The sequence below is a fragment of the Corvus hawaiiensis genome, chromosome 15, assembly GCF_020740725.1.
Source record: "Corvus hawaiiensis isolate bCorHaw1 chromosome 15, bCorHaw1.pri.cur, whole genome shotgun sequence".
Lineage (NCBI taxonomy): Eukaryota > Metazoa > Chordata > Aves > Passeriformes > Corvidae > Corvus > Corvus hawaiiensis.
The window spans coordinates 8,384,729-8,408,000 of record NC_063227.1 but is presented as its reverse complement, the minus strand read 5'-3'; the positions used below and the strand labels follow the sequence as shown (position 1 = coordinate 8,408,000).

Sequence of the window (23,272 nt, the reverse complement as noted above, 5' to 3'; positions counted from 1 at the left end):
ACGCACACTGCTTTATGTTTGTCTCTCCAGGTTCTTAGGGTAAATCCGAAGGCTAAGCCTCCTTGCAAGTCTCAGCATCCTGTCAGGGCCAGAGGAATGTCACAGTAAGTGTAAATATTATTGGATCAAGTATACTCAGCTTCCTAAAGCCTCTGTCTCCATCCTGCCCTGTTTGTTTTTCCCCACACATTAGGTAAAAGCAGAGAGCCACCAGTGTTTCGCTGTCCCTTGGTTCCTCATCCAGGGCAGTCTTCCACAACCTTCAGTTCACCAGAGTTACACCACTTTAATTCAGCCTTATCTATTGACCCTCAAAGGGCAGGTTACACGTTTTAAATTATTATTTACAGCATTCTAAGAATATTTTGCAAGGATCAGCTCAGGCTCATCTTCAGCAAGTGTCTTAGAGGCAAAGGTCAGCCTGAATATCAAGATCTGGGCCCTAAGCTCTGGAAAAAGGCTTTCTGGCTTGGAAGGTTTCCTAGTCAGAATTGCCAAGAACTGATGGAGCAGGTGACAGGGCTGGAAATGCTTGAGGGGCTGCCACAGTTATACTTCAAATATTCACTTCAGAACAGAGAGCTGGTTTAGAGCACATTTGTGGCCAAGAGCTGGGGAAGTCAGGGCACCTAGAGACAGACTCGAAACTCAGGCTGGCCGGGAAAGAGATGAAAACTTGGGTTATTTCAAAGCTAAGATTATAAAAAAAGGCCACAGCAAAACAAACCCAAGCTCTTCAGTTGCACATTTATATGCAAGACACATGTTTCCAAAGCTAAATGCGACAGAGATGAGTGCACATCAACACTCCACCATGGAACAAGGACACATCTTGCACTGCAAATATTTGATCATCTCAAAACTGCCTTTCTTGCCTAATCAGAGGCCTTACTGGAACCTCTGTGTCAGCTGAGCTTTAAGAGAGGATGTCAGGACAGAGCAGAGAGACCCTGCTCACTTCCCTATGTTCAGCCTCACAGTATCAACCACAGACACAACACAAGCCAGGGAGTGCCAGGCCTGGGATCAGCTAAACCAGGTCAGGATCTCTGTAGAAGGGGACAGCTACTGGCAGCAGCACTGATCTTTACACAGAGGCTACAAGATGTGGGCAAGTCTGAGCAACACTTACTGGCTATCAGCTCCTCTTCCCACTAACTTGGTGTCCACAGGCCAGGGAGTTGTTTCTGCTTGAAGCACTTGAGTGGAGACTCTCCACAGGGTATTTACTAGCCTGGAACATGAACAACAGGTAAAACACTCTGAATCTTCTTCTCTTTCAAAGTAAAGTGCCTGCAACACAGCCAGGTTTCTGCATACGAAAAATTCAATCGATAAAAATCTCTTTTCTTTGCCATCTAGATGCAGAGTCCCTCGCTGAGCCTGGCTGGGTCTGCCTATGGAGCCACACCTGTGTTTACAAAGGTAAAAACCTCAAGTTGTCTGAACAACACAGCTTGTCCTGCAACTACCAGCATTAGATTTTGCATGTTTTTCTTCCATCAGAAGGTATCTCTAGGCTGGAATATTGGTTCATTTACAATTCAGAAAAGCCAGCATTCTTCTTTAGTGATGCTATCAAACTAACATCTTAATTGGTAAACGATCCAGACAGACAGAACCACTTATAGGAATTCATCTCATTTATTTCCTGCAAAGGAGGCTGGAGTGGAAACCTCACATAGTAACCACCCTTATTATGTTGCATCCAGTGGAATAGATGTTTTTCCTGCATTTGTATCTTTATTTAAATGCACAAGCAAGGCTTTAAGGAGCACTGGTCTTCTGCTGGAAAAACTTCCACTCACAACCCACCGCAAACGCATTTAGAATTCAGTCAACTGATGCCTTAGGTTTTAACTTCCGTATTTTTCAAATCCTGTATTGTCTAGTGTGTGACTCTGAAGTTGCTTGTAGCCTGTTGACTTCTGCTCTCTCCTGCTTGGTAGACGTAACAAAGCCTCTCCAGGCCTGCTCTCCAAGGACACTGTCCTAGGCCCAAAAAGTATAAACCAAAAGCCTTTAAGGGTGGGGGCACAAGCTTGGGGAAACTACATCATTAACTGAAGCTTTAATTGGAGAATTAACCTTGATATGCAAATGAACCAAACCTATACAAGTGTGCAGAACTCGTGACCTGGGGTCCATCTTGGGGTCCATCTTGGCAGTAGCCTCTGGCTCCCCAGGGGGTACCTTTGAAGGCCCTTCAAATAAATACCTACCTTTGTTCCCTTATTCTTGTCTAGTCTCTGTTTTTAGGTGGCCACTTCAGGCAGCCCAACAATTATAAGTAAAATGAAAATACAGGTGTGAGACCATTCTCCTCACTGAAGGGTGTATCATTTCCTAATAAATGCTTCAATGGGGAAACACTTAAATCAGGCATTTAACACAAATATTTTCCCCTCCAGGGTCTACAAAACATAAGAGCTACCAAGGGTCAGCTGGTGGTATTTGAGTGTCGCATTCACTCCACACCCAGCCTGCAGGTTCACTGGTACAGGGAATATGATCAGATCGTGGATTCTGCCGATTTCCGAATACTGCGGAAAAGTAGGTGTTGCTGCACCTGTTTGATGTACAGATATTTTATTGGGACAGGGATAAGACAGGAGTGAGAACTGCTATAGAAATCAGGAGATCATTCATAGAAGCAGAGTTAAGTTTACAGGTATCAGATGACCCAAAGTCACAGGCTGCTGCCCAGAGTCTGCCCTTCCTCTGGCAATGCATGAGTGGGTCAGGCACAACAGGGGAAGATTCCATACAGTTAGTTATTAATGACAGCCCTACTGAGCCATGGAGACATTGTCACCATATGCTAGAACTACTGATGAACTATGGGGAAAAAAGCATAACCTCATTTCAAACGATTTCTGACACTCCCAGGCATGAGGTCAGAGCTCCAGAGGGCCAACCCACAGCAACCAACTCCAAAGTCAGTAGAGCTCTTTGTGTATCACCTCAGTGGAGACGTGTTTGTACCACCAGGTTCCCCAGCCACACCTGAGCTTTCCCTGACCAGATGCTATTCCTCGTGATGGACAGAAAGGGAGATGGTCCCCTGGTAACCAGGGTGACAGCTGAGGTGGGAAAGGGAGTGAGGGCTGAAGGGTTTGGGTTTTTTTCCGTTCTGACATTATAACCATTTAAATTCTTTCTCTCTTATCTTGAGCAGAGGCTTGTTCAACAGCAGTTCCTGGTAAGTACACTGCATTTTTTGTTAGACTCCTCACCACACTCAGTGTTTCCCAGCTCATCCAAGATAAAACGATAATATCCAAAGGTATCCAGAATATTCAGTCAGGCCAAGAGCTTTCAAGTTCTTAATTTTGATGCAATCACCCAAAAGGCCCTGTTTTTTTCCCACAACACTAGGAAAAGGTATCAATCCTTTTGCATTCAGCCAATGAAGAATACCCTGTGCTAAGAGAAAACATATCAACCATTCTGACCTATAATATTTTAAACTTGTGCAAGAAAAGACAGAATTTAGCAAAAAAAACCCACCAAAAAAAAAAACCAAACAAAACAAACCAACCAACCAAAAAAAACACCACAAAAAATGTGCCTTGTTTCATTAAAATCACAGAAAGAAAGACTTTTCCTTCATCCTTGCTCCTTCTAAGCCCCTTGACTTCCTAAGACCCTGTACATCACTTTTTTGCACTTTATTAATGCCAATCCCCATCACTAAGTAACAGTCCTGTAAAGAGCAATTCCTACAGGTTAACATTTGCCTCTCGTAGTACAACAGCATGTCTGAATCTGTTATTTCAGAGGAAGTCTGCACCCTGGTTATTACAGAAGCTTTTCCAGAAGACTCTGGAATATTTAAATGTGTTGCTGAAAATGAATTTGGATCTGCAGCATCCAGTGCACATCTCTCTGTTTCCCCAGGTAAGCACATGGATTTCTGTGTTGAGCAACTAAGCACAAAAGAATTTGCTGCTGCTCAACATGAGGCAGAATCACAGGTATTTGCCAAGCAGAAGCCAGACACAAACAATTTTGTAGGCCCCAGAGAAGAGAAATGCCCAAAAAATGCAGTCTGCTTTGGTACCTCTCAAAGCTGGATGCAAGTTGTTCTGTGTTTCTTCTTTTGGTCCCTCTTCTTCCTGGGTCAAGGATGACAAGGGGGAGATGATGTTCCCTCTCTCAGAGGAATCTCATCCCTGAGCTTCATCCCTTCAGGGATTCCAGCTTGGCCCAACACATTGGCTGTGTCTATACCTTGTTTATGGTACCACCTGACCTGTTTGGCTTGTGCTGGAAGCCATCTGCAATCAGAACAGCACCTGGCATGTACCCAGAGCTCACCAACCCCGGCCAGAAGTCAGGTTTGGCTCATGCAGCTGTGCAGGTTTCAGTCTGTGCAGAGCCCAGGCAGGATGAGCCTCATCCACCTGCTCAGACATTCCAGTTTCCCATCCCCTGTTATTGCATGTGCTGTACTGGTGAGCCACCACTGCTTCCCATCTGACGTGGGGATAATTTTCCTTCCAGGAGCTAAAGAGCTGGAAAGCTTTGGAGGTGCTGCCCACCGGCCAGCTGTGCAGGTCACCATGAAGAAACCGACCTTTCCTAGGAACAGCCAGACAGGAGCCAAGGACCGTGGGGCAGCTGCTCTGCCATCCTACAGCCCAGAGAGCCCCGGCCTGGGCACTCGAGCAGCGGCCACAAGCTTTGGTAAGACGAACACCAAGAGCCAAGCTGAAGATTTCCATGGAGCTTATGAAAATTCACCTCGGGCTTCACCTCTGCGGTAAGACAAAGAGAAAATCACATCCCTGTGTCAGCTTTTTACAACACTTAAGGAATGAACTGTCCAGTGATGCCAGCTGCAAGCTCCAGTGCCCCTTACCCTCACAGGGATCAGGCACATGCAGTAGCCTGAGCTGTTTGCCTGGGTGACAATGACAATGTGCAGCGCCAGCCTGGCGGGTCACAGCACAGGCTCCATTTGACCAAGTGTGTAACCACCTAAAGGCTCAGGGAAGTGCCTGATGTCATTTGCAGGAGTGCCTGTGAATAACTTAAAAGCATCACCCCAAATAATTATCCTCTAGGAGACCTTTGGTTCCACAGCAGAGCTTGAGGCAAAGATCAGAGTACCTGGGAAATCTCAAGGTGGCCGCTGCCTTCCTCAGTGGCCTTGGCCAGGTGGCATAACCTCATGTTTCTGTTTCCTATTCTAAAAAACAGTAATAAAACTCAAGATCCTGTAAGCATGGTGCAGACAGGACCTGCAAAGCACTCCGTGGAGGAAAAAGCACTGAACCAGTAACCCACTGGGTAGAATGAAAACTGTCCCAGGCCATGGGAGGGACACTCCCCGGTCAGGAGATGGAGATTCTCCCCCAGTAATAAAGTATTCCATTTTATAACAAGACTTGATCCAATTTCCATCCCAAATGCAGCTCTCCAGTCACTGCACACTTATTGCATTATCAGTTATCCTGTTTGGTTGCTCCAGAGAAACAAAACATGTTAGAGTGCCTAGATTGGCCATGTCAGCCCCATTTCTAGAGGGTTTCTCAGGGGTTTATAGGCATAACAATGACCTCCAATGGTGACAGTTCAGCCATCCAAGCCCAGCAGAGGAGTTCCCTCAGTCCTGTTAGTGACAGTGAGAGCTACGTGGAAGGCAGCCGTGTGCCTCCTCTCCCAGCTGAGTGCCAGCCTGGAGCTGCAGTGATCCTGTTACAGAGTGTGTAAAGGCTGTCCCTGACAGAAAGCATTCCCTGGGTTAGAGATTATTTTTGGATGTAGTCAGCCATTCTAACAATTCTGAACACCCTCCTTCAAATTTTACCACAGGAGAGATCATATTTCAATATAGATGTCTCCATGCAGGGGAGTTATTTTTTTGCTTAATCACTGAGTAAAAATGGTTTTGCTTCAATAACCGGCATGCAGATCATTAAGAGGAAGCTCTGAGTTTGGCTTCAAGCCCTTCCATGAAATTTAGGCTTGCTCCAGGGAAATCGGCTGGGACCCTAGGCAGATCCTAATGCATAAAGGGATGTACCATGCCACCAAAATCAGCTATGTAATAGCTTCTAAAAATGTAGGTTACATATGTGTGTGCGTATATATATAAATAAATGTAAACAAAAAACATTAACTAGTACCGGACTTTGGACACATCTCAAGATACAGAGAGAAACTATTAAAATTTCTAGATATACCCATCTATGAGGATTTAAATACTTTTAAAGCCCACAGACGTACTGCCAGGTGCTTTGAAACATCATTATGAGTGTGACTCAGCATTGTAAATGTTGCTGTTACCTCAAACTAAGCAATCATGGCTAATGACTGGCTGTAAAATAACTGTCTTGTTAGTCAGATTTAACATATAATTCCCTCATGTAGTGTATGTGGTTGCAACTGTATTACCAAAGGCAAATACCAACAAAGGCAGCGATGACAGAACAAAGCCATTACTGGAAATAGCTATAAAATGAATGAAATCCTTGTACTCATACTTCTCCCAATTATTGCCTAGCAACAGGCACTCCACAAAAGCTAGAAAATTGAATTCAACAAGACTGCCGCTACCCGTTTCTCCTTTCTGAGCAGATGTAAAGGCACCTGCAGATTACACTGTCCTCAGCAGCCTTGAAGAAGCAGAACAAAACAATTTTTGATTATTAACTTCATTAAAGAAACTCAATCCAAGCAAAAGAAGAGGCTTCAGGCACTAACCATACTGCCAGGTCTTTTAGGTAGCTTTGAAGTATCTTTAACAAATAAGCAAAAGATCCTTAACTCTTTTTCTAGACATTTTTTGCTGTATGACTCAAGCAACGAGGAGAACCCAATCAGAAACAGCAGCGCACCATTCTTAGAAAGTAAACTGCAGCAGGACAGAAAAGCTGGTTTCTGACACCTCACAGTGCTACTCACAGCACTATTAAGTTACTTGGCACAGGAGATGAAATTTATTCCTCTGCCTTCATCAGTTCAGCTTCCAGTTCTTTCACCATTTTTCCTACCTGCTGGATGTCACGTTTTTCTGTTCCTTCTCTTTCACACAAGCTGTCCCGGTTGTGTCCAGTCGTTTAAGTGTATAAAACTTCCTTAAATCGATACCTTGCAGCCAACTTTAGCTGGTGGGAAGCCGGGGAGCCTGTCTGAGCACAGAGCCTGACCTTTAGCGTGCTCGCAGCCTCCTGCAGGGCAATGAGCATGCCACAGGTAACTTTTTTTTAAGTACTCGCCTCTCTCTGTACAAACTAGCCCTTTTTAATTATTTTACTTAATTTTTTTTAAACTTGAAAAGCAAATAACGTCTCTGACAACTAAGGACACATTCCCCCCCTTAATCAGTTTCATACGAGGAATTTAGATAAATTAGCGCTCAATTAACGCCTGCTCTGTAGTTTTAGTTCAAAAATGTTGGGCCGATGTTTAAATAAAAACACTAGAGGTGGATTAACCTCTTGAAGATCGCGGTGCTGACAGACTCACAGGCACAGAGAAGGGAGAGGGGAGGCAGCTGAGAGCCCACACGCAGCCCAGCGGCGGAACCTTCGGGCTTGGGGTGTTTTCAAACAATAGGCGAGAGTTGCCAAAGTATGATTAAGATATTTAAAACACTATAATGTTAATTTAAGACGTAATTAGGCATTGAAGCTGGTGATTAAAGGTATACAAATCACCTAACCTGCCAGCAGGATCTGCTGCTGTTCTGGTGAAACAGCACAGTTGCATTTTTCCATCCATGTAAATAGCTGTAATAACAAACACAAACAGCAAAATATTAATATTTACCATATTTTTATCACATTCTTTTCACAAGGCTTGTTTTGTTACTCAGTTTATGACTGTTCAGACACATCCATGAGCAGTGCCACTGCTCCTGACCGAGCTCCGTGCATGAGGGGAGTGTGGGTCTCCCCCGGCCTGGGCAAGGTGGCGCTTGGGCACGGAGGGAGGGCTCGCTCGGGTCTGCGGCTGGGGGGATTTAAATCACATTCAAACCTGGCTCTCGAGTATCTGTTGCCTTTAAGTGCACAGCCCTAAAAGCAGTACCAGAGTGTCATCACTGCAGAGGCAATTAGCTACAAACAATTAGTAAATAAATTAAACAAGGAATTTAGAACTACAGAATGGTTTGGGCTGGAAAGCACCTTAAAGGTGACCTTTTTTTCCGTCATGGGCAGGAACACCTTTCGCTAGACCAGGTTGCTCAGGGCCCCATCCAACCTGGCCTTGGACACTTCCAGGGATGGGGCAGCCACAGCTTCTCTGGGCAAGAATTTCCTTGGGATAACAAAGTGGGGTTTAGGGATGGTCAAGCAGCGGTCCTTCCTCGCTGCTCCCTGACGGTGCTATGGGCAGAACACCTGCTTTTCTGTCCGAGAGCTGGCGACTCCTTCAGTTCTCCCCCTTCTCCTTCTCAGCCCCGGCCGCTTCCCCTCGGGGCGGGACGAGGCCAGCCGGGGCTGGGGCTGTGCCCATCGCCACCCCAGCGCTCCGGGGCCGGGACAGAGCCGGGACAGAGCCGGGTCGGGCCAGCCCAAAGCAGCAGCGCCCGCGGGAGCGGCGGCTCCGAGCGCCGGGCGGTCCCAGCGCTGCCCGCGGGGGATCCGCTGCCCGCGGGCACCTGCCCAAGTCCCGGCTCCGGCCCTCAGACAGTGTCCGGGCAGGCCGGGCTGCGGAGACTCTTATTGTGACAGCGGCGGGGGCCGGGGACAGGCAGGTCCCGCGGTGTCACTGCTGGCAGCACATTAAAGCCTCCGGTCTCGTACCGCCGCGCAGAGGGCGGCTATGACAGCCCGGCCCGGTGAATGACCGTCCCTTCCCAAAATACCGGCCACGGCCCAGGTGACAACTTCTAGGCTGTAGGTAAGGTGCTTGTTTGGGTTTTTTCCACGTCACTTTTTACTTGGAAGCTGGCTAGGGAGGTGGCATGAGGGACTGCAGCGCTCTGGGAATGCCGAGGTGAAAACGTACCTTTAGGGTGCGGCGGTGTCAAAGGTAACGTGAGCGGCAACAGAGACAAAAAATGGGTTTGTTTTTAAACAAGCAAGATGTCTCTGTTATTACTTACTGTTTTCATCTTGTAAGGTCAAAAGTCTCTTCGGATTTATTTTTTTCCCTCCCAAATCAAGCTGGAATGATTTGAGGAAAACATGGCTTATCGCTTGCTGTGAGAAGTGACGCTGTGCATCAGAGCTTGGTTAAGTGCAGTGCTCTAGAAAACAAAGTAAACGCTGGCTTCTGTACACAGCCTGTGGCACAGTGAATGTAGAAATCTGTGCACAGGTAGTGATATAAAAATGGGGTAAAGACAAGACTTAACGAGTTTTCTGCGCCAGTGAATGAGAACACAGTGTGGACACGCTCCGAAAATCTGAGTCAGCTTCAAATTCCAAGAGCATGACAAGGGAAAAGTTAGGGAATTTTTACTATAAGGCCTCTGTTTACATGCAACTAGTTCACAACTAATATTGACGATTACCTTTAGGAAATGAAAGCCCTCAATCTTTAAAATCAGAGCAACATCTCCAGTTATCTGCCCCCATGGGAATTTATGACCTCGTGGAGCCCTTCTCCGGGCTCTCCAACGAGAGGAATACAATATACTGGGTGTATATATAGCAGTGAAACAGCTGATCTCGGTGGGGCAAGATTACAATTTTTTCCAGCACATGTAACTGTGGGGATTTATATACTCTTTTTTTCGTTTCTTTTTTTTAGTAGTGGTTTTGTGTTTATTTTGGGCAATTATTTATTTATCGTGAAGCTGAAGTGGTTTGTCCATTTTAACAAGCTTGCTCAATGAAACTTTCCTGGGTTTTGAGCTGATGGAAAGCTCAGGTTTAGATGTCAAGCACCTGCAAAATAAATGAAGGACTCTGAGCAGCTCAGCTTGCCCTATGCTATCTTGCAGCTCATGTCGTTCTGGCGATTAGCAGCTTTAATAGCAAATCTCAGGAAATCACCTCAAACAGAGAGGCACAGTCCTTGGCATTCTAATCCCTAATCTCAGTTGGAAATAAAAAGCTCTGAATTCAAAATCCATTAGGGAAGAAATCAGAAGATTTGGTTTCAAGAGTTTCATTTTAGACTTAAAGTGAACCTTTCATGCTTCCCTGTGGTATGAGGAATTTCTTGGCACAAATAGCTTGTTCTAGGGAATAGTACGTTTAGCATTTTGACAGGGCACAAAACAGCAGGATCCAGGGATCTTTAGTTAAGGTGATATGTGGGAAATTACCTTGCTTAGCAGTAGGATCTGTGGTTATCTGTAGACTTAGGCAGGTGGTAAACCAATTGCTATTTCCTTTAGAATTTGCTGGACTCTGGCATACAAGACAACCACAGAGCTCTGCACCTGAGCCAGACAGACTGCGTGGCTTGTTAGTGTAAACCAAAATGTTCGTACAGTTCTGGGACAGTTCTAACAAATCCTAAATAACTTTATTTTAAGTTCAAGCTTTAATTTAGTTGAACTTCATACTCTTTGGATTGCTATTGACTGCTCACAACACAGTATTTTTGTGATTCAGCTTGTGACATACAATTTATTTTATCTGTATTGTCTTCCTTAAGGGAAAATCCACACCAAGAAAGCCTCTATTCTGCAAGGCAAGGGTTCCATTCTAGCCAGGAGCCCAGCCAAGAAAACTTTTGTGGCCTACCACCTAGCTTTTACCAGCCACCTATCCAAAGCCAATTATCACCAACAAAAACCCAGGACAGCCGTGAAACCTCTCCTATGAGTGTCCCTAATCTCCCATCTGTTTCCTCTATGTGCCAACCAACCATGTTTAACTACGAACGTCCAAAACACTTTATCCAATCTAAGAATGTGTGTCAAGGGCAACAGCAGCCTCCAGGACCTGCAGCCTCTACAGAGTCAAACAGAGAAATCAAACAGTCCTCCATCCTCATACAGCCTCGTAACCCCAGTGGGCAGAAATTCTCCTCCTCGTCATCGCTGAGCTCTTCAATCACGCTCTCCTCGCCTTCCTGTAGTGCCCCTAAGGAATCCACATATCCCATCACACCTGCATCTGCACAGTCTCCTGCTAGCTCATCATCCGAGCAGAGGCTTCAATCCATGCCTAACCAATCCCCCGCAGCATTCCTGTGCTCAGTGCTCCCCTCGCAGCCTGACTATAACAGCCCAGCTCCTTCTCCCATGGAACCTCAGTAAGTATACACAGGCTTCTAACCTCCCTTGCTTCCCTCTGGCCTGGCCTGTCCCGAGCACTGACCATCCCAACCCAGCCCCCCGGTAAAGCACCAGCCTGGCCAAAGCCAGTGGCACAGCTCCCGCTGAATTCTGGTGTTCAAGGCAGAACTCTGCATGAGTCAGGTTAGGAGGCTGAGTGCTTGCCCTTGTGTGGGAGAGATGGGTGTCCACCAGGAATTAAATGGCACAGTGGGCATGTCACAGGCTGCTGTGTGGGTTTTCTGGAGTTGGTTTGAATTGTTTCGTTTGATTTGACAGAAATCTCTTAAGGTTATTCAGAGCAGAAAACAGGCACCCATCTCAAATTAACATCTCAAAAAACATGGCTTATGAACGGGGAGACAGGAAGGCAGTAGTATTCCCCACCTATAAACAACTTAGACCTTCATAGTAAGTCTCAGCAATATTTTCAGGTTCCACATCATGGTGTGGCTCTAAACTCACCTACGATACCCTTCTCATTAATCATATATGTGAACAGAAATGCAGCCCCTTGAAAATTTTACCCCTTTAGACCAAAGACTAAATTCTTTCCTGAATATGTATTATATCATTTTGCCTTTGGGCTGCAATCCAAATATCTCCCAAGGTCAGTGAGATCTCAAAGGGAGCTGGGCCTTGCCTTCTCACCAACTTGTATCCCTGCCAATATCAGCTGGAGGTCCTGGGGAAAGTCAGGATAGAATTCGCACAAAGTGAGATATTGGAAAGTTGATAGGGGCAGGGGGTCCTGCTGGATATAAATCCAGGTTTAAGTGTCAGTCTGCATTGAGGAAATCAGAATTCTTCTGTCTGTTTTCTGAATCACAGCACTGAGGGGAGGGGAAAGGTAAGATGGAGTGGGTTAACGGGGGAGTGTTTCCTGAAGTCCTGCAGGAGTGTGGGGGGTTTGGGACGCACCTGGAGTGACTGCTGGGGTTTGTGTTTGTAGTGTGGGGTTGTTTGTTTCCATAGCAAAGGACTTGGGTGCCTCCCTTTGTTTTTCATATAAGCTGCTCTTAAATACAGCAGCCGGTGAGTTGAGGAATTATTTTCCCAATCACACTGCTAATGGGCAAACAGGGACATGAGATGAATTCATCTGCTGGGCAAATTACTAAAGTTATTAAGTTATAACTCGCATTAAGTTATTAAGTCCAAGCAGTGCTGGGTGTATTCCAGAAGTATAACCCTTCTACTCTACTCTAGTCAGCAGAACAAATTCCTAAGCAACAGGAAGAAGAGGATTTGGAATAGAAATAATTTCTGAGCACAAGTGCAGCATAGGAGGCCCAAGTGCAGGTCACGAACCAGGTTAGATGCTGTCAGCACAGAGTGCTGTGACCTCCAGCAGACCTTTGCAGCCCGTTCTGATGGATGTTCCTCTTTTCCTAGCATCTTTCAGAACCAAATGTACTACCCAGCTCCACAAGTGGCTATGGATTACAGGGTCAGGCTGTGAGGGGCCACTGCAGGACGTAGGGATGCGGAAAGAGTGTTGTGGGAGGACACTCAGTGACTTGTCTGCACCATGATGCTTCTTCCCCTTAAGGTTTTGATACTCAATTACCCAACTTGGCCTATTCGTCTCCCAGATGCTTTGTGGGTTCATTAGAACCACAGTTTTTAGGAGGCAGGCTCTCATTTTCGTGTGCATTCTGTGAAGCTGTAGCAAATAATCCAGCAGGCCTACAGGAATAACTTTGTTTTCTCTTCCTGCACGAGTAGTTACTCACAGCCCATGTATAACAAGCAAGCCAGCATCAACTCTATGCAGAAGACATCAGACCAAGAAATTCGAGGAACAAAAGAGGCCCTCATTCAGGACTTGGAAAAGAAACTCCGATGCAAAGACAGCCTTCTCCAGAACGGCAACCAGGTAAGGGATTGAAGAATGCCCAGTAGTGCAGGCAGGGACGCAGAGACTGCCTCTAGTACCCCAGAGGCTGGAGCCTCCCAACTGAGCTAAAAGCAGGAGGAAATGCAGAAGCAGCACTCCCCAAACACCTTTACTCAGAACCCCAACAGATCCCATGAAGTTGGATCAGAATATTCTTTCACTGTGAAACAGAAAGGAACATGTTTAGAGCTGTGGAACAAATTTGAACTCTCTTCTGGGGATCCTGCTGCACATCACATCCACAGACAGTTAGAAATCCAAGGAGAATGCCTCAGTTTTCTAGACATGACTGCAACCTGGTTTTCAACACTGGGGTTAATAAACCTCTCAAAATCTTTAGAACCTGAGGAAAAATTGGAATATTTGAAAGTTCATTTTAGGGACCACCATGAAATGTGGTAATTTTTTTTTTTTATATGAACAACAATAAATGAAAGAAAATATATAAGTTTTTATTATAAGGTCTGTCTCCTATAAGAAGGCCTCTTAGTCTCAGTACTTAATTATTTATTCTGCAGAGGGTCACAATGGAATCCTCTTTACCGAGAAATCCAAATCTGGGTCGTAAATTTGCTTACCAGTAGGGAAGCCCATTGCAGACAGCTGGAGCAGGCAGGTTTATAACGTGGGAACCTTTCTTCTGGCTGGAAGCAGACTGGTAAAAGCCCAGTGTTTAAAGTTTCCATCTTCTTTCCCCCGAAGTAGAAAGGATTATTTTCATTATCATCAGTGAGAACAGGTTTGTGTCACATATGTCATTTTAAATACTGATGGGCAAACAAATAGGTCAAATCTGACTTAATATGCCCCTAACAGGAATGTCCTATGTGCTGTAAGAAAGCTTGTCATAGCAAGTCAGCTTTTCTTCCCATAGGAAGCCAGGCTAAAAATAAGGCTTATGCAATCACCACTGTGTCCTCCTCTCCTTGTCCTCCAGCAGCGTCTGAGCCAACTGGCCAATCTCAGCCACACTTGATACACACGTAAGGACCTCAGGGATATTCAGCTCTCACAGGTTTTCCTAAAGGCCTTGTGCTCTCTTCTAAAGAAAAGTCTCACAAGGCTCCCAAGCCTTTCCCCACCCAGTAGTAGATGCATGTATGTCTGTACACTGTAGAGATTCAGTCAGAGCTTATCCTTGTGTCACAAACTCCAGACTTGAGTTAAACTCTGTGGGCAGTGAAGTGTCAGGTGTTCTGGTGCTCAGGGCAGTAACATACTTTTCTAAAGTAACTCAACTGACAGAGCTTGAATTTAACTCTGCTCATTTTGGTCTCTGTGTGCCACATCCAGATTGCAGGAACTTACTGTGTCATGCCTGAAACGTGTCCTTGCCTCTTCTCCAGACAGCTCACAGCATTTCATCCTGCAGATGTGCTGGCATAAACCTCCCCAGTGCTTTCAGGGGTAGTGGTGCTCCCCTCTGGCTGCACCTGCTTCTGGTGTGGCTCTTGCTTTTTTGGGAGCATCCATCATGCCTCTAGCTCCACAGCTGAATGACTTGGGAAGTTTTCCCAGCCCCAACAGAAAGGTACCCTGGGACTCACTCTGGCTTCTGAGGATGATGCCATCAGCTACCCATAAATAATCCCAGCAGAGAAAGAGGAGGAGTGGAAGGCCACAGATGGCATTAGGAAGGCTTTGATGAACAGGCAGTTTAATCTTTTATGCCTTTCAGTGCTGTATATATTGAGGCTGACTTCAGTGGGCATCACAGACTGCAAACCCTCTGGGCCACACGTGGGGCTTCTGGTCAGCTCCTGCTTCCATTGACAACATCCTGGATTTGTGGCATATAAATGGGCTCTTAACAAGCTGATCTGAAATAGTAAATGAACTTCTGACTAGAATTCCTCTCCACTCTGCTTTCAGCGATTGACTTATGAAGAAAGAATGGCTCGCAGGCTGCTTGGACCAGTAAATGCTGCCTCTGTACTGGACTCACAGGGTGAAGACAACATGCAGAATGCACAGGTAACTGGGGACCTGTCTCTAGAGCAAGGATTTCCTGGTGATTGTGCTGTGACCTGCTTGTATGGGCACAGATTGGGTTTATTTGGTACCAGTGCAGGTGAGGAGACGGCTCTCAATGGGAGGGCTCTGCACGGCAGGGGTTTGGGGTTTTTGCAGGGTGATGGCAGAGGGGGGAAATTTAAGCACCATTCCCTTAGTGGGCCTGATCTGTAGGAATGACCTCTCCAGGGAGGAATTACAGCAGCTGCTGCTGTACTGTGCTGCACAGCACAGTACCCACTGTGACAGGCAGGGAGTAGCACCATGAGGGATCCAGGTACCCACTCCCAACAGCCTGAGTGCAGGCTTGGCCAGGACAACAAGATTTACACCTGTCACTGTTCAGAATAAGTGACATTGGCTTCAAGAGGTCATGGCCTTGGGCTGGGATTGGTTGGGTTTTAGCCCTTACAGGGGGCTGTAACCATTAAGAGAATGCAAAGCAGTTATTTCAGCAGTCCACATGCTGATATACAAGAATCTATTACTACTGGCTTTTTCCAAAGTGTTTTAGTTGGAGACTTGCATCATCTGTTGGTTATTCAGGCCAGTTAGAAGCTCTCTTTGGTACTTCCGTGCTCAAAGTTAGTGGAAATATCCATGGTATGGCACTGGGTACCTGTGCAGGGACAGAAACACTCCTCCTGCTGCAGGCAGCAGAGAGCCAGGAGCAGGCACACAGCTGGCAAAGTGCACTCAGAAAAACGCCTCCATGGAACAGACACTAAGATCACAGCAAAGGAGGAATGCACAGTTTGAGCTATTTCTCCCCAACAATCACCTAGCAAGAGCAGGAAAGAAGGGAAAATAATGAACATCAGAGAGCAAGGGAAGCCTCATCTTTTGCAGAGATAAGAAAATACTCAGTCAAAACAGGATGACTGGCAACTTTTCAGCATGTGTGAAATGCTGCTTTAAAAAAAGCACATTAGAAGCAGAGATTGGCTTATGTTTGGGACATCTTACTCCTAATGTTCAGTCTTATTTCTGAATGATGTAGTCACTGATTCATTCAGCCTCCTGATTCCTCAGGAACTTAACTCAGTCCATGTAACAGGTCATTAGAATCATCAGCAACTTCATCACTACAGCATCATTTCACAGGACAAGGAATAACTGTACAGGACTTGTGTAAATGAGCAGGTACAGGCAACTGCCTTTGGACTCCACATTGAACTCAGTGCAGCAAACCCCTCGTTCATGTAAATATTTCCCCTGAACTTAAAACTGCCTCTGTGCTTGAAGTTTAAATCCAGGCTTAAAAGTCCCACAGGACTGGGCTGCTGAGCACAGAACCAAACTTTGGAATGGCTCAATGCAAACACTCCAGAAATTTCCATGCAGCGTTTGCTCTCTCTGACTCCATTGCTAAAACAAGTCGCTGGCACTAAACTCTGTCGCGTTTTCCAAACATCCAAGCTCCTAACAGGAATCAATCCTGGGCACTTTAGCAGATTTAGTCATGTGGTTGCAGAGTTGTCAGCAAGCTTAGTTGGTGCTGTGATCTAGAAAGAAAAGTATTTTCCAGCTCAGCATGTTTCCATCACTGCTGGTACCATATTTAAGTGGGCACAATACAAGGCTCTTGCCAGCGATTCCACTTCTATTCCTGCTGTGGGGAAGGACACTCTGTACTCAGGTCTCAGTTTAGATATTGCCAGGAGTCCTGCTCCTCTCTAACAAAGGTTATGGGCTGGCAGACAGCTTTGTGTGCCAGACAAAGCTGCTGCACCCATCACCTGGGCAGCAATGAAAGGTTCTGCCATGGCAAAGCCTATGGTGAGCATAGAGTGTGTCAGATCCTCATGCGAGTTCCTCTACCTCCTGTCCCAATGACTTCTGAAGTAGATTCATTTTGTTTTCAAGCAGCAGTCAGGATATGAACTTAAAATGGCTTCTCATTCAGTCTACAGATAAATCTAAGTGAACTCACCTCTCCTCTTTCTCTTCCCAAGCACCAGAATGCAGAAAACATCAGGCTGCAGGTTCCTACAACACATGTAAGGTAAAGCATAAACTTGTGCTGTGCTATTCTTCAAGATCTTATTTCAAACATTTCTAGACAATGTTGGTTTAATCTCACTACTTATCACTTTTGCTAAAGTAGTAATTACCTAATTCACTCCCTTTCAACTGAAATGCTACCATTTGTGGATGGATGATGATGCCTATGATCTTAATCCAGTGAATTCTAAGCATAGCACTAGCGGTTTAAAAACTCCATTCACCTTGGGAAAATATTCTTTGTATTCTAGAAGATTAATTTCTAGTCAAAGAAATATAAATATTGAAATGGATATGAATGATGAAAATGAAACACAGCCTACATTTCTCTTGCCAATTCTTTTGGATATTAGGCCATAATGAAGGTTATGCTTCTGTGTTGAATTGAACAACTTTGAGCAATAGAAGTGGCTGATCAAAAGTTATGACTTACAGCTGAAAAACCATTCAGAACCGGAGTGTTGGATTCCTACACGTGTTTAGGGACTCCAGCTGCAATCAGAGCTTCAATGCCATTTGTGCTATGGTAACTTTTACACAATTTACGGTTCCTGTCCCCTTTTCAGGAGCAGACCATCCTCAAGAGCCGACGATCGTGGACATGACTCAATCCAGGAAAAGTTCTTTCAGCCACGTTTCACACAAGTGCCTGAAGATGCAGTGATTGAGGAGGGGCGCTTCTGCAGGCTGGACTTCAAAGTAATGCCAACCTCTCCCTTCCAATTCCATTCCCTCTTGGGGTGTGGGGCATGGAGAGAGGTCTCTGCAGTGCCTGTGCACTTCAATAAGCCAGAGCACTAATGGCAGATGGTTCAGGGTCTCCCCAGGCTATGGAAACCAAGAAATAGGAAATGGCTAAATATTTCAGCGTTTTCCCTTGGAAAATGTAAATGGAATTAGCTGCATAAGAGTATGGTTAAAGCTAAATAGTGGTAAATATAGACCACTACAGAATGTCTCTAGACATCCTTGGGAAGAATGAATATTAATGCCCTGCTGAAAAAGTCCTCTTGGCAGGGAACCTTGTGTTTTGCCCAGGGACTCCACTACTTCAGTGAACCCACGTCCAGAGAAGTGTGTGTAGGACTCAACTCCTTTAATGAGCCTTCCTGAGGTAACTGTGCCCTTGCTGGAGCAGACAAGCAAGGAAATGCCCTAAATACAAACAAAACTTGGGAATGGCTTGAAACTGCATGGCAGCTGTACCAACCCTGGGTAAGAAAGGACCCTGCTCTCCCTCACATGCAGCTTCACTGCAGAGGGTGTTTGCTGGCTGGGGTTTGGCTTGCATTTTCCTAATGACTTCCACTCTCTTTACATCAGTAAACTCTGGCCAGCCTTAGACATGACCTTTGGCCTTCTTCCTGCAAGTTGCCTAAACTTCTGAGTGCCATGGAGACTCTGGAGCATGCCTGCAGTGATAGCCATGAGAATGAAAGGCTGAACCCACAATGAGCATCTTGGGGCTGATCAAAGCCACCTTACAAGAAGGGAACAGCAGGGAGTTGCAGGAACAGCATCTACTGTCTTGTAGCTAAAGCTTGTCTTTTCCCAGCACTCCATGAGCAAAATCACATTAGTATTCAAAACTAGGCAGCACTTTACAATTTTGCAGTAGAATCATGGTTTGATCACCCATCAGCATCAAACTCCCTGTAGTATTGGAGGGATTTTATTATCTTAAAGGTGTTTAACTCTTCACTGCTCTCCTCTCCCTCACAGGTTAGCGGGCTCCCAACCCCTGATGTGATGTGGTACCAGAATGGAAGGATGGTTCATCAGGATCAGTTCCATAAAATGATAGTGTCAGAAAAGGGATTCCACTCGTTTATTTTTGAAGCAGTCAAATCAGCTGATGCAGGAACATATGAATGTGTGGCTGTCAACCGTGCAGGAGAGGCATCTTTCACAGTAAAAGTGGAAGTGATTGGTAAGGCTGAGAGCACTGATAATTCCCTGGCCACACAGGGAAAGTCTCAGTAATCCAATGCTTTCATCCCTGTGTTTGGGACATAAAACTAATAAGAAGCAGAGGTAGCACTCCATATATTCAGGCTCAAACAATAAAAACCAACTTACCTTTTCCAAGACTATTTTTAATAACTACATCTAGGATGCTATATTTCTTCAAACCACTTCTATCAGGATATTCAGATATAGTGAGATGTCCAGAATTTAAGTTAATTAATGTTATTAATTTTCCAGGTTTGATAACATATGTTATTGACTCTCCTTCTAAAGTGGACTGTGTTTACTACACCCTTATGCTCATGGGAATTGCCTGCAGGCTAAGGAGATGCAGTGAGGAACACGTGTCCTCCCGAATTTAGCATCCTGAAATCTTAAAAAAACAAGCATGATATGAGCATTCCACACTTCCAGTAACTCCTCCTTATCTCTCCTCTTTAATTTAGCAAAAGAACATCACATGCCTCCAACTTTCATCTTCAAGCCACAAAGCAAAAAGGTTTTTGAAGGAGACACAGCCAGACTCGAATGCCAGATCTCTGCCATCCCAACACCTCGGATTTACTGGAAAAGAAACAACGAAATGGTACAATATAATACAGACCGAATAAGGTATCCTACTGAAGAGTCGGCCATTGGTGTGTTAGAAAACAACAACCAGTATTTGTTAAATCAAATGTAAATAGGCTGGTCTCTGAAAGCAGCAAGCTGGAAAGCTGGATCGGCCCCTCGTGTGTGACACAGGGGGCGCAGGCCCATGTGCTGGCCAGGCACGGTGCTGAGAGTTTTGTTTCAAGGGCACAGAGGGAGAGCTGTGCCCAGATGCTCTGAATGCCAGCAGCATTAGAGGGCCCATGGAGAAGCACAGCTTTAGGACTGAAATGTGCAGCGTGGGGCTACACACCTGCATGGTGCCAAGGTGTGAATCACTGGTGGCTCTAACATGAATGCAGTGTTTATGTCTGAGCAGTCTGCAGTGCCCTGTAAGAGTTGTTCTGGCGCTTTCTCAGCTCCTCAGCATGTCAACTGACTCTGATTTCTCTCCTTCTCCCTCAAAGCACTTAGACATAAAACACCTTAATTTTTCAGCTTGCTCCATGACAATACTGGAAGGATTTGCCTCCTGATCCATAATGCAAACAAGAAGGATGCTGGCTGGTACACCGTGTCTGCTGTCAACGGGGCAGGGGTGGCCACATGCCACGCCAGGCTAGAAGTCGCAAGTAAGTACCAGCTCCCGTGCCACAGGAAGTGCACTTGTATTCAGAACAGGCCCTCAAGATCAACCTCATGAAGCTCAGCCTGCTGGGAGGATTTATTTCCTAGACAAAAAGTAACTATCCTGGGAAAAGCTCTTTTGTGTAGTAACAGGACACTGTGGTGTGTCCTTTGCACTGTTTAAAGACTACAATTTCCCTGACACCAAGCAAGAGGCTGAATATAAATCTCTGGTGTCTGAGATATGGGTTTGTCTGCTAAATTCTTCCCAAGGGTTTGCTGGTTTATACTGCAGATAAAAAGCAATGGGGTTGCTCTACTGTGGGTCTTTCTACACTCTGGAAAGGCACTGAAAGGGGCTTTTTCTCTCTCTTCCAGCACATGCAAATAAGCCACTTCCAGCCCCAAAGCAGTTACGGGTTCGACCAACTTTTAGCAAGTACTTGGCACTTAATGGAAGAGGACTGGATGTGAAACAAGCTTTCTCACCAGAAGGGGAGTTTCAGCGTTTGGCTGAGCAGTCTGGACTGTATGAAAGTGATGAACTTTAACTGGAAATGAAGAGGAAAACCTCACACCTGTAAGAGACAGTTACAACATAGATGCAGTTATCTGGTTATTGCTCTGATTAGCAAAATACCTACTTACATATTTGTACTTTGACTCTTGCACATTCAGCTGTTCCTGTTTTACCATGTTAGATTTTATTTATATGGTTTGGTGACTATAACCATTAACTGAGTATTGCATTTTAACTAGAAAGCTTAAGAAAGCAGGTTAATTAGTTTTTCAAGTGTGGGTGGGCTTAGTTCCACCTGTGCTTGGTTACATGCTAAGGTAGCTTGGTTTGTACTGCTTCTCTAATATCACTTGTGATAACATCAGAAGTCTGTGCTGTCTGAATACTAAAACCAAATAGATTAGAGTGTTTTTATGAGAATAAATTAGAGGCAAATAAAATTTTAAATAACCAGCATCAACTGTGACTCTTCTTGCTTGATCTGTTAAAAGCAGCTTTTGAAAGTCTGGCATCAGCTGCAGCCTGGGAAAGATGGATTCATACCCACCTAAGCCTTCCCCTTGTCCCCTGCCCTGTCTGCTCCCACTGTCATTTGTCATCTGACATCTGTAAGATATTTAGCATAAACTAAATGCCGACACCCTATTAACACTAAGCCATGCCAGTGAGGCAACATCAATATTTCTTCTCCTTGCACTCTTGACCCAAAAGCTGCCCTCTATAGTATGAATCATTAAGGCTATCATGTTTTCCCTCCTTTACTCAATGAGTGGTTGCAACTCGTCTTCCTGTTGACTCTCAACAAGCTGTTGATTTGAGTCACCCAAGTGGTTTGTGTGCTGCTGTTCACAGACACCTTGTTCAAAACAGTATTTAAAACCATGGAATATGATTTTGCCAAACTCCAAAAAACAAAAACTGAAGACTTTTCAACTGTACTTACTATGAGAAAATCTGTGGGGGTTGATCTAACCTGAACTTCTCATCGAGGTGCACAGTCAGCAAACCTCTCAAGCATCTTCCAGAACAGAAAAAATGAGGTCTCAGCTTCACCCTGCACTGCTGTACCATTAAATAACCCCCCAAATCTGAACTGCATAACAATGGCTATTAAACTCCCAACAAAATCCTGCAGCTCTGCCACCACACTTCTCCTCTGGGCTGCCCAAGTGACGAAACACACTGAGATAACTCCCCTGTTGCACACGTGAAGATGGAGCTGATCAGAGGCAAACCAGTACCCAGTTTGCCCACAGGTTCCATTGGAAGGTTGGAAAGTCTGCATCATTTCTCTGACAGATGTCCCTACACACAGGTCATGGAATAACTGAGGTGACTCCCACTCTTTACCAGCAATCACGGTATCAGCTGTACCTCACTGAGTACTCACTCCTTACTCCACACATCATCCACCCAAAAATGCCCTTGCAGTGGAAATGGCTCTCAATTCCCAGCAGCACTATTTAGTGACAACTGGAAATGGCAGAGCAAGGTTAGAAGCTGTTGTCACCCTCTAAATTCAGCCTGTGAGCTTCCTCTCCTTGCCTCTTCTCTGCGGTGACATTCAGCGTGGTGAGCACAGACGTGCTTCCTGAGCAAAGTCATGTCCCACCTCTGCCTGGAGCCCTCCTATTTGGCATCTGATTTCTGGAAGGCAAGGCTTTCCTTGTAAATATGCTTTCTCAGAGAGCAAACAAGCAAAGAAGCTCCCAGTGTTAGTTCAGAGCAATCTCACCTCATGGTTCCCCTAAAACCATGTGCTAAATGCTTTCAGCTCAAGAAAGGCAACCAACTTCTTTGAATGCATTTGGAGAAATTCTGGGTACAAACAATACTGATATTTCTGAATAATCAGCTTAGGAAAACAATAGGCCAGCTAATTGCTGCATCATATACTCAATACGAAGCTTGGTCTGGAAAAAGGGTTCAATAAAAAATAATTTCATGGTTTGCAAAGAGATCCCTGTTGGATGGACTCTCCTGGGACAAAAGCTATCACAACACAACATTAAACCTCCCAAACAACAACAGCCATATTTACTACAAGAATTTGCTGTTGGGAGTAGCCCAGGTCCACCATCTGAAAGGAGGCAACAACACTGGATCCGTCTACCTTTATTTCCACACTTTTTTAGCATATTTACAGCAAATATCATCATTGAGCTGAAGACAGGTCTAGCTTCAGTCTAAGGAATCAATCTGAGCAAGTCATCCTGCCTGAGCACAGAAATGTTTCTGACAATGCCACGATGCTACAGCCATTAATAGCTATGAGTGCAATTAGCTGAGCTTTTCTCTTGTTTGCATTGAGATAAACCATGGATTTGGTTTTGTGCCAACATCAAAGATGGGTATTTGGCATGGGAAATCCATAGCAGAGAGACAGGAAGAACAGGAAACAGAGAGCCCAGCTGAGCAGAAGAACATGTTAGTGTTCCTATCCCCTCTGTCATCTCTG

General features: G+C 45.2%; 1 protein-coding gene and 1 long non-coding RNA gene across 4 annotated transcripts; one reads left to right on the top strand and one right to left on the bottom strand.

The window, feature by feature from the left end:
• Window positions 1-1,362: 1,362 nt before the first annotated feature.
• On the top strand, window positions 1,363-21,267 carry MYOT (myotilin). 3 transcript variants are annotated; one of them, XM_048320185.1, is made up of 14 exons: window positions 1,363-1,425; window positions 2,412-2,553; window positions 3,179-3,202; window positions 3,781-3,900; window positions 4,507-4,765; window positions 10,567-11,169; window positions 12,920-13,070; window positions 14,964-15,065; window positions 17,060-17,109; window positions 17,675-17,807; window positions 18,831-19,038; window positions 19,523-19,688; window positions 20,166-20,299; window positions 20,673-21,267. In XM_048320185.1, the coding sequence occupies exons 1-14, from the start codon at window positions 1,363-1,365 to the stop codon at window positions 20,843-20,845; spliced, it is 2,328 nt and encodes a 775-aa protein (XP_048176142.1). In that variant the 3' UTR covers window positions 20,846-21,267. The 3 variants fall into 3 exon arrangements, with proteins under 3 accessions (XP_048176142.1, XP_048176140.1, XP_048176141.1); XM_048320183.1 differs by lacking the exons at window positions 1,363-1,425; window positions 2,412-2,553; window positions 3,179-3,202; window positions 3,781-3,900; window positions 4,507-4,765 and adding an exon at window positions 8,599-8,856; XM_048320184.1 differs by lacking the exons at window positions 1,363-1,425; window positions 2,412-2,553; window positions 3,179-3,202; ... (1 more) ...; window positions 4,507-4,765; window positions 10,567-11,169 and adding an exon at window positions 8,614-8,856.
• Window positions 4,602-14,319, bottom strand: LOC125333889. The gene is made up of 4 exons (XR_007206995.1): window positions 13,670-14,319; window positions 9,062-9,205; window positions 7,673-7,739; window positions 4,602-4,760 (listed from the first exon to the last, which is right to left on the bottom strand). It is a non-coding gene; the product is annotated as an uncharacterized LOC125333889 (long non-coding RNA).
• Window positions 21,268-23,272: the final 2,005 nt, after the last annotated feature.

Coding starts and splice junctions, on each gene's coding strand:
- MYOT (XM_048320185.1), top strand. CDS start 1,363: ATGCAGAGTCCCTCGCTGAGCCTGGCTGGGTCTGCCTATGGAGCCACA. Junction 13,071..14,963: donor TTCTCCAGAACGGCAACCAG/GTAAGGGATTGA, acceptor CTCTGCTTTCAG/CGATTGACTTATGAAGAAAG. Junction 17,808..18,830: donor TCTGCAGGCTGGACTTCAAA/GTAATGCCAACC, acceptor TCTCCCTCACAG/GTTAGCGGGCTCCCAACCCC.